The sequence below is a fragment of the Miscanthus floridulus genome, chromosome 5 (genome assembly GCF_019320115.1).
Source record: "Miscanthus floridulus cultivar M001 chromosome 5, ASM1932011v1, whole genome shotgun sequence".
Taxonomy (NCBI): domain Eukaryota; kingdom Viridiplantae; phylum Streptophyta; class Magnoliopsida; order Poales; family Poaceae; genus Miscanthus; species Miscanthus floridulus.
Window position 1 is genome coordinate 103,369,708 of NC_089584.1, and position 15,285 is coordinate 103,384,992.

Sequence of the window (15,285 nt, forward strand, 5' to 3'; positions counted from 1 at the left end):
CTCATACATGTCAATAATAGCTTACCACAAAAATTTCAAAATTTTTGGAGCACAGGAACTCAAGATATAAAATAAACAAGTTTGCATGCATTCAAAAACACATTTCAAACTTCTATTTAAATCTTCAAAAATTTCTACTGTAAGTGTCAAGATCATATTTTTTCCTAAATACTACACTTCCTAGGGAACACTAAAAATTTTTGGTTCACAAATTTTGGATCTTTGGAGCTCAACTTATCTATTTTCAAAGTTGCACACAAAACTGAAAATAAATGAACTGGCTTCTTTACTACTGTCGCAGACAGCCGGGCCCCACGCGCCAGTTGGACCCACGCGTCAGCGACGCGAAAACAGAGCAGCGGCGCTTGCGTAAGCTTGCGCGGCCACGGCTCGTCGACGGCGAGTTTGCCGGTGGTGAGGTCTTCACGGCATGACCCCCACGACCTCCCGCACCTACTGGTACAACAAAAAGGACCGATCATCAAAGCTAGGTACTATGGCGGTGGCTATGGCGGCGCGGAGGTGCGGGTCAACAGCGTTACGCCGGTGGAAGCCACGGCAAAGCAAGCTCAAGCGTTGACGAGCTTCTACGGACTCAGGCGATCCTAGCGCACCAGATATCACAGCAAATGGTGGACTGTGGCAGCGTGGCCACGATGATGGAGTATGGCGGCGGAGCTCCGACAAGCTTGTGCGCGGTGCTAGAGCTTATCGAGCTCAATCAATGGGCATGGGTGAATGCGGTGAGTTGATAGGGTGATGGTGGAGCTACTTCGGTGACGAAGGAGCGGTGAGGCCAGCCGGTGACTGGCAACGGCATTGGTGGTGAGCTGCACTGCTACTGCAGGGCTACGGCGGTGAAGGAGACTGAGGCAAGGTGAATGGCGTGCTCTAGCAGCGTGGGTGAGTGTAGGGGGGTTAAGGCATGCACTGGCTTGCCCTGGCCACACGTGGCGAGGCTCTGGCAACGCGCGGCGCTTGCTGGCCAACATGCGGCGGCTCGACTCTGAGCCGATCGGCCACTGAAGCCAGAGTTCAGTTGATTCAGAACCCATGATGGACGCCTGACAGCGAGTTTTTCATTTGAATTATCTCCCGATACAAAGCCGTTCAGTGAATGATTCCAAAACAAAAGTTGTAGTCCTATGTGCCATCTACAATTCTTGTTCAAAGATCTTGTGCCAATTCCCAACCAAACCTGAGTTATATCATCCCAAAGATCAGCCTGTCGGGCTATCAGTCGACAGGACTAAGAAAAATTTGTGTAAGTCTTAAAATGTTGATTTTATTGATTTTTGTGATCCCAATTCAAGCATGTTAGGAGCTAAATCAGTTAATGACCCAAAAATAAAAGTTATTCCTTATAGCAAATACTACAACTTTGCTTTAGTGACCACCTCCATATAAGGTCTCTAACACCTAGTTCAAACTTGGTCAAACATGTCACATTTAAATGATGATACACTTCAAACTATGGCTTAATGACCTAATTACCCCTAAGCATGAATATCAAAGTTGTTCATAAGGATACTCTAAACATGTTTAAGCAAATTGCAAGGTCATACAATCATTTCATGTATTAGTCACTCATAGAGCTATTTAATGTAATCACATGAAACATGACTTAAGGGCTTGATTATGGGAAGTGACATTCATGAACCATGTTCCATTTGCTAACCTAAGTATTGCCAATATATATTTGTAACTCATATCAACCACCTACATGTAGACACTCATGATCCTATGCATATACACATGGAGACATGAAATAATGAAAAAAGTTGCATATGTTCAAAGAAACATGCGATAACGAGCAAATGTTGCAGATGTTTCAATCCAATGTTTCAATTGTAAATGCTTGTTTATGGATGCTTGATGATCATGCTCATGTTATGCAAGTCAATTTATGCAAGGCTAACACCCAAGGTGTTACAGGTGCGAAGCAAGCCAAGGAGGAACTGGGCCTTCGGGCCAAAAATGAGAGAGGGGAGGTTTTATTTTTTTCCAAATCCTTTTTCTTTTCTTAATTCAAAACAATTTCAATATACGAACCAAATTGAGTATAAATACGATTCAAAATACACTTTTTAGTTCAAACATAAATGAGCCAATTTTGGGTAAGTTTTTCGAGAATAACTTTTTAAATTCTTTTATTTTTTTTTTCTAATTTTCTTTTTCTTCTTTTCTTTTATTTCAAAGCTATTTTTAATTTCATTTCAAAAGCATTTTAACTATTTTGACTTTTCAACCACTCAACCAATAAAATCAAATGCAATGGCATGTATACTCAAACATGTTGATACCTTATGATGTATTTTAATTTAATGAAAAATTTTATTTCCTATATTTGATGTGCACAAAAATTCTAACTTAAATCATTTTAACTCTATTTCAAAAGAGGCAAATTTTAGGGTGTTACAGTGGCCTCGAGGTCAGGCTTGGCGGAGTCCTCCCCTAAAGGCCGGGCGAGGCGGTGTGCAGTCCCAAGGGTCAAGCAAGGCGGAGCCTGTGACCTCGGGGTCGGACGAGGCAGAGTCCTCCTCTAGAGGCCGGGTGAGGTGGAGCGCAGACCCAAGGGTCGGGAGAGGCGGAGTCCTCCCCCAGAGGCCAGGCGAGGCGGAACGTACACCCAAGGGTCAGGCGAGGCGGAGCCCACGGCCTCGGGGTCGGGCGAGGCAGAGTCCTCCCCCAGAAGCCGGGCGAGGCGGAACCAGCCGTTAGAGGTCGGGCGAGACGGAGCTTGTGCACCTAGGGGTCGGTTGGAGCTGTAGTCGCACTCTTAACTACTCAGACGTATCGATGTTGATAGTTATTAGCTCTTCCTTTTCGGGTACCCTAGTATTGGTCCCTGACATCTCTTTTTTGTCGATGGTGACGCCTTGGCTCCTCAGCTTGCTGATGAGCGACTGCAGGCGGAGGGAGAAGTCCTCCACTGATTCACCATCCTTGAACTTGAGGTTGACGTACTCCTGCTTCAGCAGGTAGGCCGTCACCTGCTTTGCGCGGTCGGAGCCGACGCGCATCACTGCAACCACTTACTAATCTAAGACTAAGTAGGTGTCCTAATTGGCACTAGAGATCATATTAAGTTCCTAATCGTAACAGGTACTTGTTCCTATGGAAGAAGACTAGGAAGATGCAGCGGTCGAGTAGGTGTTTAAGGGCACGTTCAACCCATATATAGGGGTCGTCTCCATGGACTTCGAATTCAACATAAAGACAACTAAAAAGACAGGTCATACAATGGGCTGTCTGTTTTACTTTATGCACTATTTAATAGTACGCATGTGGCCTAGATGAATTGTGAACACAATTTTGTACATCATTGTGTTGCTAATTGATAAAAATGGATTAAGCTTAAATAAGATGAACATGACTATAATTTTTTTAAATCATCAATATATCATATTATATATAATTGAAACATCCTTGTCTAATTTTTTTCTTTCCATAGCGCAGGCAACTGCTACAGATTTGACTTCAATAAAAATTTCACTAGAAATATGTACACAGCTTCCTCATAGCCCCAGGTCAGCCAAAAACGGCTAGCATTTCACATTATGAAAACAGTCGTGAAGCCAGTCCAAAGCCATAGATGGATGAAGCCATGGCATCCTTGTCCTTCCATTTCAATTGCTACGGCGACCTTTCCCTCCGGCTCCGCTTGCATCTGCGCATGGCCAGGAAAGCCACGTCCTCCAGATCCATCCACGTAGGAGGCCGCCGTCACCGAGCGCTTGCCGTCAGTAGTGGCGATGGATGCTGCTGCTGCGTCCAGGCGGCGGCGGCGAGCGGACACCGGCGATAGATGCTGCTGCTGCGCCCAGGCGGCGACGACGAGCGGACCGGCGCGACCGAAGGCGAAGGTTCCCGCGCGCCCAAACTGAACCGCGCGCGCGTGCACGGGATCCGCGCGCCCTCTGGTCGTCGACGACGACCGTACAACGGTGCTGGAGCTGTCGACTCGACCTCGGTCCACGAGCTCTACCCGTCACCTCACGAGACAACGAAGGCCGCGTCTCTTGGCATCGGCGGGGGTCTTTTTATAAAACTGGCATCATACAGACGGGGTCAAGAGACCCGTTGTACATGCCCTAATGGCTGCTAAGCATCCATCTTAATCTGACTTCGTCTTCGGCAGCCAGACCAAGCATTCACCAGTCGCACACTCACCAGTCAGCTGCGACCGATAACTTTGCTCGATGAATGAAAGTCATTTAAGACAGCATTTAGAGTTTTCCTCAGTCTACCCCTATTAAATACGGTTGCGGGTCCTTTGTAGACAACAACCTCACGTAGCTTGATTGGTTAGCGCAGCAACTCCTAAGACTTAGGTTCCAGGTTCGATTCTTCGCAGACGCAATTTTTTGCTGTGTGCTTCGATTTTTGCCGTGCACGATTTTAGCGTTTGCCCCTGTCTGTTGCGCATGTGCGTTTGCATGGCGCGCGTTGGCCGAGCGTTTTTTGCGTTTGCCTTCGTCTGTTGCGCGCGCGTGGGTGTGTTTTTGTTGCATCGCGCACATTGGCATTCCGTCGCTTGTTTTTCCTTCTTTCGTGCGACTGTTTTTGTTGCATGGCGCGTTGGCACTGGCGTTCGCTCGTGTTTCGCTATTTAAACGCCCGCGCAACTCACTTGGACAGGAACGAGCGAGTTCATTTGCTAGCTTAGAGTCACACATGGCCAGTTCTGGGACTTCTGCTCGTTTGCGTAAAGGATGTCGCAAATGAACTCGCTCGTTCCTGTCCAAGCGAGTTGCACGGGGCGTTTAAATAGCGAAACGCGAGCAAGCGCTAGCGCCAACGCGCCATGCAACGAAAACAAACACGCGAAAGAAGGAAAAACAAGCGACGGAACGTCAGCGCGCACGATGCAACGAAAACACACCCACGCGCGCGCAACAGACGAAGGCAAACGCAAAAAATGCTCGGCCAGCGCGCGCCATGCAACCACACAGTGCCGTAAACGCACACGCGCAACAGACAGAGGCGAACGCAAAAATCGAAGCACACGGCAAAAAATTGTGCTCGCGAAGAATCAAACTTGGAACCTCAAGTCTCGGGAGTTGCTGCGCTAACCAATCAAGCTACGTGAGGTTGCTGTCTATAAAGGACCCACAACCGCATTTAATAGGGGTAGACAAAGAAAACTCTATCCCAATTAATCATTCCTTAGTATGCGTTGTCCTAAGCGACTTTCTTCATCTGGAGTGAGTACTAACACTAACTGAATTCTTGAAATCAAATTAGTAACTGTAGCATCGTAGATTCGCACAATGAAAAGAAAGGAGAGACAAGAAAGACGCGCGCCACTCAAAATCTATTCCAGCGTGTTCGGATGGCCGGAATCGGCTAGCTGGTTGGCTACAGTTTTCAGACAAAGCAGTATTTTTCTTTCACAAATTCAGTATTAACGCAACAAATTTAAGTCCAGCAGAACACCGCCGAAATCCTTCTAGAAAAGTCGGGAAAAAAATCCTTCTAGAAACAGGTGGTGGCGCTTGTCACCGCCAGCCTTATGGCCTGATGCCGACACGCACCGTGGCGTTACGATCATCTATGGGCACCAAATGATGGAGCAGCCTGTGTGTGTGTGTTAGGAAAACTTGACAGGCCATCGATCTGATCTGGTCCGATCCCTCACCAGAACTATTGACTCGTTGGGATTATAATCATGGGTCCGCCCGCGCGCGCCGCGCCTACCGTTTCTCTCTGCCCAGGTCTTCGTCAAACATCTACTCCAATTATGCACGCAAAATATCTCATTGTTCTCATCTCATCGTACCACCTATCCATCACAAACCTGCTGCTGTTTATCTAACGTGACGTCCTGTTTCCATTCATAATAATTGTGAGCCACATGGCGAAATATTATTTATTACAAAGAAATATTATTTATACAATATACTACGTGTATATATAAATATTATCAACCAAACCCAATCCAAAGCGATGATATAACGTTTTGAAAGCTCCATTTGTGAATTATTACATTCTGTAGCAAAACGATAAGTCTTTGGTCCCCTGCCCACCCTATCTCGTACTCACCGTCTGGCCCCATTCCATTGACCCCCCGCGGGCCGCCGCACCGGTGTGTGGTTTTCCAAAGCGGGGCGCCCCCACACCCCCACTCGGCCCTTGTTTAGTTGGCCAGAGTTGGCGCGCGCCGGATTCCTGTAGCATACTGTTGACTACTGTAGCGTTTCGTTTGTATTTGATAATAATTGTCCAATCGTTGACTAATTAGACTTAAAATATTCGTCTCGCAAAGTACAACCAAACTGTGCAATTAGTTTTTTATTTTATCAATATTTAGTACTCCATACATGTACCGTAAGTTTGATGTGACGGGAAATCTTCTTTTTGCATAGTGTTAAAGTTGAGAGTTGGGGGTGAACTAAACACCCCCTCGGCCTCTCCTCTCTATTTATCCTGTGGCATCAGATCACGGAAATCGGAAGCGATCGCGCCACAGTCCACTCTCCACTGGCCAGGCACACAAGAAGCGAAACTTGCTGCCCTCACTCGTGACGTGTCTCGTAGCGAACCCTTGCGCGGAAAAGAAGGATGGGCGTCGGCGCTGGAGCTCACGATCTGAAGCACCGGCGCCACCAGGAGGCGCGCGTGCCCGACGCCGACGGCGCGTCGCTCGCGGCGATGTACCTCTACGGCGACGTGCTCGAGTCCGTGGTGGAGCGGGTCCCCGCGGCCGACCTGGCCGCCACGGCGCGGGTCTCGCGGGAGTGGCTCCGCGCGGTGCGCGCCGCGCTGCGCCGCCGCCAGCGGCGGCTGCCCTGGCTCGTCGTGCACCTCCAGGGCCCCCGCGGCGTTGGCGGGGGCGGGGGCCTCCGGTGCGCCGCGGCGTACGACCCGTGCTCGGGCGCCTGGCTCGCCGTGCCGGCGCCGCCCCACCGCCACGCCACGCCGTCGCACGTCCGCCTCCTGCGCGGCGCGCGCGGGGACCGCGTCTGCGCGCTCTCGCTCTCGGGCCTCGCCGTCGCCGCCGACCCGCTCGGGACGACGGCCGGATGCGTCGCGCCGATGGACGCACCCGGCGTGTGGCGCGTCGACCCGGTGTTCGCCGCGGTGGGCGACCGCGTCGTCGCGCTCGGCGGCGCGTGCCGGCTGGCGCTGGCCGACGGCGGCGACGCCGCCGCGGTCGAGGTCCACGAGGCCGGCGCCGGGTGGACGGCCTGCGACCCGATGCCGGACCCGCTCAGGGACTCCGCCGCGGCGACGTGGCTCTCCGCGGCCGCCACGGACCAGCGGGTGTACCTCGTGGAGAGGACCACCGGGTGGGCGAGCTGGTTCGATCCGGCGAACCGGCGGTGGGGCCCCACCCGTCGCCTCGGGCCCGACGCCGCCGTCACCACGTGGGGCGTCGCGCCCGGCCGCGTCGGCGACGCCAAGGAACGCCTCGTTCTGTTCGGGGCTAAGCGGGCAGACAAGGAGGCAGAGTGCACAGTCGTCGTCCAGGCATGGGAGGTCGACGGCGACACTCTGGAACAGACCCCCTCCGCATCCAGCGATGCGATGCCGCCGGAGCTGTCCGAGAGGCTGTTTCCTCGTGACGACACTGATGACGACGACGACGAAGAAGAGGAACTGGACGACAGGTCGTTGTCGATCGGGGTGTGCGGCAACGCCGCGGGCGGGTATGTGTACAATGCGGCCGAGCCGGCGAACGGTGCGGTGCTCTACGAGCTGTGGGAGGAGGGGAAGGCGAAGGGAAGCGCCACCGCCGTGGCGCGCTGGGACTGGGTGCCCTGCGCACCAGTCGTGCAGGCCCAGCCGCTGGGCCGTGCCATCCTGGCCTGCTCGCCGGTGGGGCTGGATGAGCTGGCGTTGGCCGTCGGTGCACGGGGCCCACGCTGATGCACGGCGACACACCGAATCAAGTGGAAGCACACCGCTGTTTGCCACTTGCAAGCGAAAGCGAAGTCGTGGAAGAAAAAAAGACATTCTTGTACTAGCTTTTTTAAAACGATTGCGAGGACTTGCTCTTTACTCAAAGTTGCAGCATTTGCGTCTCTCTGCCTTTTGACTCGGGAGGAATGCTAATTGCTCCGTTGTTGACAAGCGACATACGGAGTGTGTTTCTTTCTCTAGACGTTTTTTTTTTCCGAGTCTCTAGACGTGTTTAGATTTTGGTGAATATATAAGCACATAAAAAGGGCAACAAGGATGTTATTGTTCTGTCTGGACAAAGAAAATAGGAAAACCAAAAAATGCAGATGGAAATATAGGCTTCTTCTAAGAACCCTGCCCATTCCGGTCCCAAAAGGCTGGACCCTTTCGAAAGATTAAGGATATATCCTCTACAGTACAGTACGGATAGGTACGATAACTGTGCATTATTATTAACCATTAAAGCGCCCTGGGCACCACTGGATCCGTGTCTCTGTGATGAGCGATCCAGAGGGAGCTATAATAAAGGCTGTGTTTTCTCGTAACATTAACAGCATTTTCGCTTGTTGGTTTGAGCCAGTCTAAACTAGTCAGTCAACAGTGTTTTTTTCTCACAACAAATCAGCATCAGTCAGTCTAAATCAGCCCAGAAACCAACCAGCGAACAGGCCGTAAACTGGCTTCTTATCTAAGACGATTTACTGATTGATGCTACCCTGTTCTCTTTGGCCCGCTCTTGGCTTAGGATCTGCGTCGAACCCTTTAAACACTTACATGATTCTCGAAGCGTATTAACTCCTAAATTTTTTTATTGTAATATGTTAACGAACTATAGCAAAGTTGTAGAATTAACTTTTGCAAAAAAAAAAAAACGATTTACTCCTTTATCTACAAAAGAATGTAATTCTTGTTTTCTGAGAGTCAAACAGTATACACTTTGACTAAAGTTATACTAACATTTATGATGCAAAAATAAATACAATTACTCTATCTGTCCCTGAATAAATAGATTCTAAAAGTTGTCTTAAGTCAAACTTTTTAAACTTTGACCAAATTAGAAGAAAAAAACATCAACATTTATGATATCAAACTAGTATCATTAGATGTACCATAGAATATGTTTTCATAATATGCTTATTTTATATATAGATGTTGTTACTCTTTTCTATAAACTTAGTCAAACTTTTAGAATTAATTTATTTGGGAACAGAGGGAGTAGATTAATTATGGAATATATTTTTTTAATTCTATCATCAACTATGGGTTCGAATCTAAGAGAAACTTTATATAATGTTTCCTACCCCGAAATTTTCTTGTCTTTCCCAAATGCTAAGGCGAAGAAGAGGGTTGAGTCAAAAGAAAAGGCTATGTTGGAGTTTTATCAAAAATTTACTTGTGTAGATAGGGACTGGTATTTTCGGAGTCCTTATGCGAGGAATTACAAAAGATTTTTTTTTTCAACAAAAATATGAGTTAGGAAGAGTTGGTTGACGAAATATGAATCGGACACTTAATCTTGATATCCCTCGGAACAATCACTACACCACAAACACCAAGATTAGTGATGGACGGTCTGACGCTAAAAGCGGTTACAGCGACAGACAATCTGACGCTAAAAAGTTATAGCGTCAGACTTCTGCAGATGTTGTAAGTCCTGTCGCTAAAAATCTTTAGCGTCAGACAGTACTTTTAGCGTCAGACAGTCCGTTGGCCAGAATTTTTTTAGCGACAGATAGTCCATTGCTAGTTTTTAGCGACGGATGCTCTGTTACTAAGCATATACCGACAGACCATCCAATAGCCCATGTATTTATTGCGACAGATGGTTCAACAGGACGCTATAAATATACAAAAAAATAAATACAATTAGAAAAGACATTTAGCACATATCAAACCCACATTCAAGCTTAATGTCCATCACATAAAGATATAGAAACACATACAACACATCATAGAGGTCAATACTTATATAACATATAACTTGTCTTGCACACCGTTTGAACCATCCAACAAAGTCAGGCACCAAAAGATTACATGAATGGCTTGCCAACACTCCATCAGGTTATGTGTGGAGAACCATTTTCCAGAAACTCTTGTGCCCAACACTTCCTAAAAAATATAATAACCATGTAATTAGGCAAGTGGAAACCAAAAGCAATGGCTTGCAAACAATTTACAGAATGTATGATTCTTTGTCCAAAGGTAATTCAATTTAGCATCCCACAAGTAAAACAAAGTACAGATACTAGGAGCTAAAATAACACTATATATCAAAGCCGACAATCCCACAAGCAAAATTTTAATGATCTTAGTGGCTGATGCCACTTTCCGTTGCCATAGATATTTGCATGCATCTGTAATCTTGTTCTTGCTAAAATTTTAAAGAAACAAAGCTACCACTAACACAGTGATGCAGTCCATTTATTAAAGATAGCAGCCCCAACTATCACTTCATATGAGATTCTAGAGTGAATATAAAATTTGAGATGCAGATCCACAGTCGGTAGGAGACTTTTTCACAGAGCCACTAATATTTCACAGTGAAGCTTCATATATGCTCTAAAATAAAAGTCAGGGGCTGTCATAAGCTAACAACCTAGAGCTGTTATGAGGAAAGCTTAAATTTTTCTCCAGACCATCTCATGAAAAAACAAGCTTAATTTTTTAACTAGCAAAAGAGACAGGCATCCAGCGTTGGAACAACAGGCCATATTGCAGAGCTCGGGCTTACAAGCTCGGGCTTGTAGAGAAGAGGAAGAAATAAGATTCTTGCCTTATGAGCTCCGGCTTGCAGAAGATCAATGGTGGCCTCGTCCTTCATCTCACTCAGCTCCTGCATCAAAAATGAGAACTCAACTTGATACAAGTAAACCAATTACCAACACTTGATACAATACACAGGAGATGATTGGGGAAAGACACTTAACATGGTACAATACACATGAGAGCAATGCACACGATGACTGAATGGCTAGCTATATTCAGTTACTACCATCACAGTAAAAGGAAAAAATCCATGCTGATTCATTGAAGCCACAGATGACCATATGTAAACTGAAGTTCAGAACTAACTGTTACAAGAATTTAGCCACACAAGTTTAGATACAACATGACCCTATATTACTTATGATAACAACAACAAAGCCTTTTAGTCCCAAGCCAGTTGGGGGCCTAGATTGAAAACCCAACAAGAGACACCAACAAGAAGAGAAAAGAACACGCCCTAAACTACTTGCCATACTAAAATTATGCATCTACACTCTGCCATATTTTGGGGGAAAATATAAGTTCTTGACGTATTTTGGACATCATGAGGCACATATAAAAAAAATGTTTCCAGAAGATAAGATAGAATCTAACGAAGTGAACTTAGACTATTCAAACTTGGTCACTTACAAGTGAGCTTCCACTCTGAGGACAAGAAATTATTCCCTCTGTAGAAGACTATAAATTCTTTGTTCCTTGAAAGCATCACGCCACCTGTTAATTTCTGATGTGGATTGAAAAAAAACATTAGCTATGAATCATTAGTTCACTACAAGACCTACCTAAAAACTTGAACAAATGGATAAGTGAAAAGAAAAACAGCAATAGCAGATTGTTCTCTATAATAGGGAGCTAAATGTAAACATTAACATTTTGGTTCGTAATCTATGTTCCATAGGACCACAACTCTCATCGATTTAATCTTTCATAGAAACTATGAATTTTTCATGCAAAATCAGCCACCATTTTTTATTGATCAAGAGCCCAAATCAGTACATAGGTAGCATTAATGCTCATTTAGTAAGACTAAGAAATAAAATACAAACTTCAAGCTATAGAAAATGGATGAAAATGACAGTTGCAAAAGAAAACCTAGGACTTCGAATCTGTATTGTGCTGTTGCTAGTGATCAATTAACATTTCTAACTAGGATACAAATATTTACATATGCTACCCAAATTGTACAAATCTAACCAGAGACACTTTCTTTGCTTACTTTAATATCTTCAGCCATCCTCTCACTGGTGGTAAGCTGTACTACTCTCTTCAAAGCAACTTTAGCAATAGAACTTTTCTCCCACAACTTTACCATAGCATTAGCTAAGCCTTGGAGTTGTCTGCTTTGTCCTAACATCCATTAGTAAGGGTGAAATTAATATAAGATAGTACAATGGATCGACAAGTTCATAGTTTAACTAAAGCATAAGTGCATAACAGAAGTTACCGAGAGCAAAGTGAGGAGGCAGTCCCCGAGCAAGACGACATAAATTGGTAGTGTCCATTCGGCTAAGAGATGTCCGGACACCATATGGCAGAACTCTGAAAGGGGGCTTGTAACCTGGCATGGTTGCAGGAAGTAAATCTGCATCTACTGGTAACGGGTCGGATCCAGGCCAGTCAGTGTATCTTGGGCCAAGTTCATCCAACAGTTTGTCAATTTCATCTTCATACTTGATTTCTGGGGCTTGTACAACTATTTCCTCTTTCGCAGCATTAGAAACTAAAGGTCCATTGCTATCTTGTCCACTGTTTGCTTTCTCAGTTGGTAGTGAGGAAGCATTAGGAGACCCTTTAATTGGGGACTTCATAGCAAGAGACTATGAATTCTTCTTTGACCCCTTAGTGGTTTCCGGTTCATCATAATCTACTCCCCTGTACAGAGAAACAGAAGTCCCTGATCTCCATATTACTAATCCTCCTATTTTTCTCTAATCACCACCATTATAACACACAAAAAAAAGGAAGAAAGTATATCAGATGACAAGCACATCAAATATCTGAACAAAGATGAGTTGAGAATCAATCAAAGCCACTATATTCAACTTAGACTTTTATTATTACTATTTTGCGCACAACTCAATTCACTATAGAATATTTTTGCGAACATTTCATAATGTTTCAAAAGCACAGTGTTTTTCAAAGATCTAATTGTACACCGAATATACTGTAGTAGTTGTATCCCGATATTCCATGATATTACCTGCACTTAATACGATTTTGCTAGTATCTTTTCTCAACTGAACTTAATAATAGAAATAGAATGTAGCACTCATTTTCAAGTCAATTCTACAATGGGAAAGAACCATAATAAGTGGAATGATAGAACTTGATAATTAACATCATAAACATCAATTGTATAGAGTTTTCAAGCACTGACAAGATGCAACTCATTGGTATCCTGTCCCTCGCTGAGAGTAACTGAGTTACGAGCTATGTGGTATTCTACTTCAACAACCTAACTCAGGGAAACTAATGAACAATTGGGTACAACTGCATAGTGACAAACACAGATTTCAACAGGGAGCAGTTTAGGCCTTGGGCTGATGGAGCTAACAGAGTAACAGATAGCATAGAGGAGTTCAGACAAATAGATAGGTAGAGTAGACTCATGATTCTAGTTCACTGCTTAGCATTTGTTGCAAATTATATAGACAATAGTACATCAGTTCTGGATTTGTTTCAAGACACATTAACATGTTCTTCTCCTTCTTAGTGTGCAAAGGTGTACAATCCTATTGTGTACTATCAAAGAAATGCTAAAACCACACCACAATAATTATAGACTGCCTATGTAACAATGCAGGCTATGACTATGCAAGTAGAACAAGTTGTCATATACTTTCAAGTATCTATTGGTACAATTGTCTACAGAGCAACCAATATACAAGCTAGGTTGATAAAAGGGTACAATTGTTGTAGAATCAGAATGAACCTCGAGTATTTCGTGGAAGAGGTGCATATTGAGCGCCGGCGTGCTGGAGACCTTGACCCTGACCACCTCCTCCGTCTTCCATTTCTCCTTAATCTTCTCCATGACCTCACGCGTGAGCCCGGCCCCACCCACCTTGGTCTTGGACTTGATCCTGATAGCGGCGTGCCGCAGCCGCCTGAGCTCCGCAGCGGGGAGCGTCAGCTCCGCCATCCACGTCGACGAGCGCATGGCCCGCGCCGCTGCCGCATCTCGAACCGGCACCGCTGCGAGATCACGGATCGGCGCCGCTGCCGCATCTCGTGGCTGCGCGCCTCTCGAGCCATGCCACTGCTGCCTCCTTGGCCCTCGTGGAAACTACAGCCGCCGCATCCCGGACCTCCGCTGGCTGTCGCTGCCACATCTCGAACCCGAGCCGCTGACGCATCTCGAGCCCACACCTCTGCATCCCAAGCCCGCCACCGCTCAGCTCCCTCCCAAACCGAACAGAGGGGGCGGGAGAGCGAGAGCTTGGGGGGCGGCGAGGCGAGCGAGCGGAAGGCTGGGATTCGAGAGGGAGGGCAGCGGTGGGTAGGAGATTGCGAGCGGTAGATTGGGGACGGGGCGGGCTGGGATTTGGGAGGGAGCTGAGCGGTGGCGGGCACGATTTGGTGGGAGAGGGCGGCGGCGCGGGCAGGTCACCGCTCCTGGATTTGGGATTTGGGGGAACAGAAGGGTCTAGGGTTTCTAACTTGTGGGCCAGGCCAATGTTTGCGCGGGAGCTAGGCGCGCGAGAAGTGGGCGCGTGAGCCAGGTGGGGCCCATTTATTTTTGGCGTCAGACTGACTGACGGTGTACATGATATTAGCGACAGACCGTTAAACGTTAAAAATGAATACATATAGCGACAGACATTGAATCGCTAAATGTGGATTTAGCGTCAGATGGTCCGTGAGCTATCTTTAGCGTCAAATCATCCATCGATAAAAAAAAGTTTTAGCGTCAGATATCTGATGGTGATATGGTATTGTGGTGTAGTGAATGTCCTTACCCAGAAGCCGGCTTGTTTGCCTTCTTTTTTTAGCCGGGACAGTGTTTTTCTCTCGCAACAATTCACTCAGAACAGTGTTTTTCAGCCAGTTTCAGCCAAAATTCAGTAAGCTAATATGTTCTTGTTACCACGAGATGTATTGGCCATAGTAAAAAAATTCAACAAAAATGTGAATTAGGAAGATGTATTTTATGAGAAAATAAGCGATATGGTGCATGGAACGTCCTGTGGAGATTAATTCCAGCCGCTCATTACAAAGGTCTTCTTGCAATATTGCTTCTCATCTCCTGGGCTCTATATATAGAAACACAGAAATGAGATTGTGTTCAATCAACTTGCCCCATCTGTGCGTCGACTGTGTGATTCTATCAATGAAATGGTATGGTCGCCCCGCCTCCCGATCAACGAGCATGCAGTTTTTGTGGTCTGCTAAAAAAAGCAGTTTTTGAGATGCCTGTTGTTCATTAGCTGCCAATATATAATACATATTCTTCACTGCCAACTTCTTGTAAACCCCGTTGACCCCTCAAAAATTTTTCCTTTAGATCAGTGGCACTGTTCTTGCCATCTCCGATGAATGAATCAGGTGGGGAAGCAACCTCCCCACTTTGACCCCTCAAAAAATTGTGAGATAATTATAAAATTTTATCTATAG

At 46.2% G+C, this 15,285-nt stretch overlaps 1 protein-coding gene and 1 long non-coding RNA gene across 2 annotated transcripts; one reads left to right on the forward strand and one right to left on the reverse strand.

Moving 5' to 3' along the window:
- Nucleotides 1-6,436: 6,436 nt before the first annotated feature.
- LOC136452835 (F-box/kelch-repeat protein At1g23390-like) lies at nucleotides 6,437-8,450 on the forward strand. The gene has a single exon (XM_066453424.1). The coding sequence runs from the start codon at nucleotides 6,565-6,567 to the stop codon at nucleotides 7,870-7,872; it is 1,308 nt and encodes a 435-aa protein (XP_066309521.1). The 5' UTR covers nucleotides 6,437-6,564; the 3' UTR covers nucleotides 7,873-8,450.
- Nucleotides 8,451-9,737: 1,287 nt separating this feature from the next.
- LOC136452836 (uncharacterized) lies at nucleotides 9,738-14,611 on the reverse strand. Its single transcript, XR_010758917.1, has 6 exons — nucleotides 13,604-14,611; nucleotides 12,116-12,599; nucleotides 11,888-12,018; nucleotides 11,302-11,395; nucleotides 10,679-10,738; nucleotides 9,738-10,014 (listed from the first exon to the last, which is right to left on the reverse strand). It is a non-coding gene; the product is annotated as an uncharacterized lncRNA (long non-coding RNA).
- Between the last annotated feature and the right edge of the window lie 674 nt (nucleotides 14,612-15,285).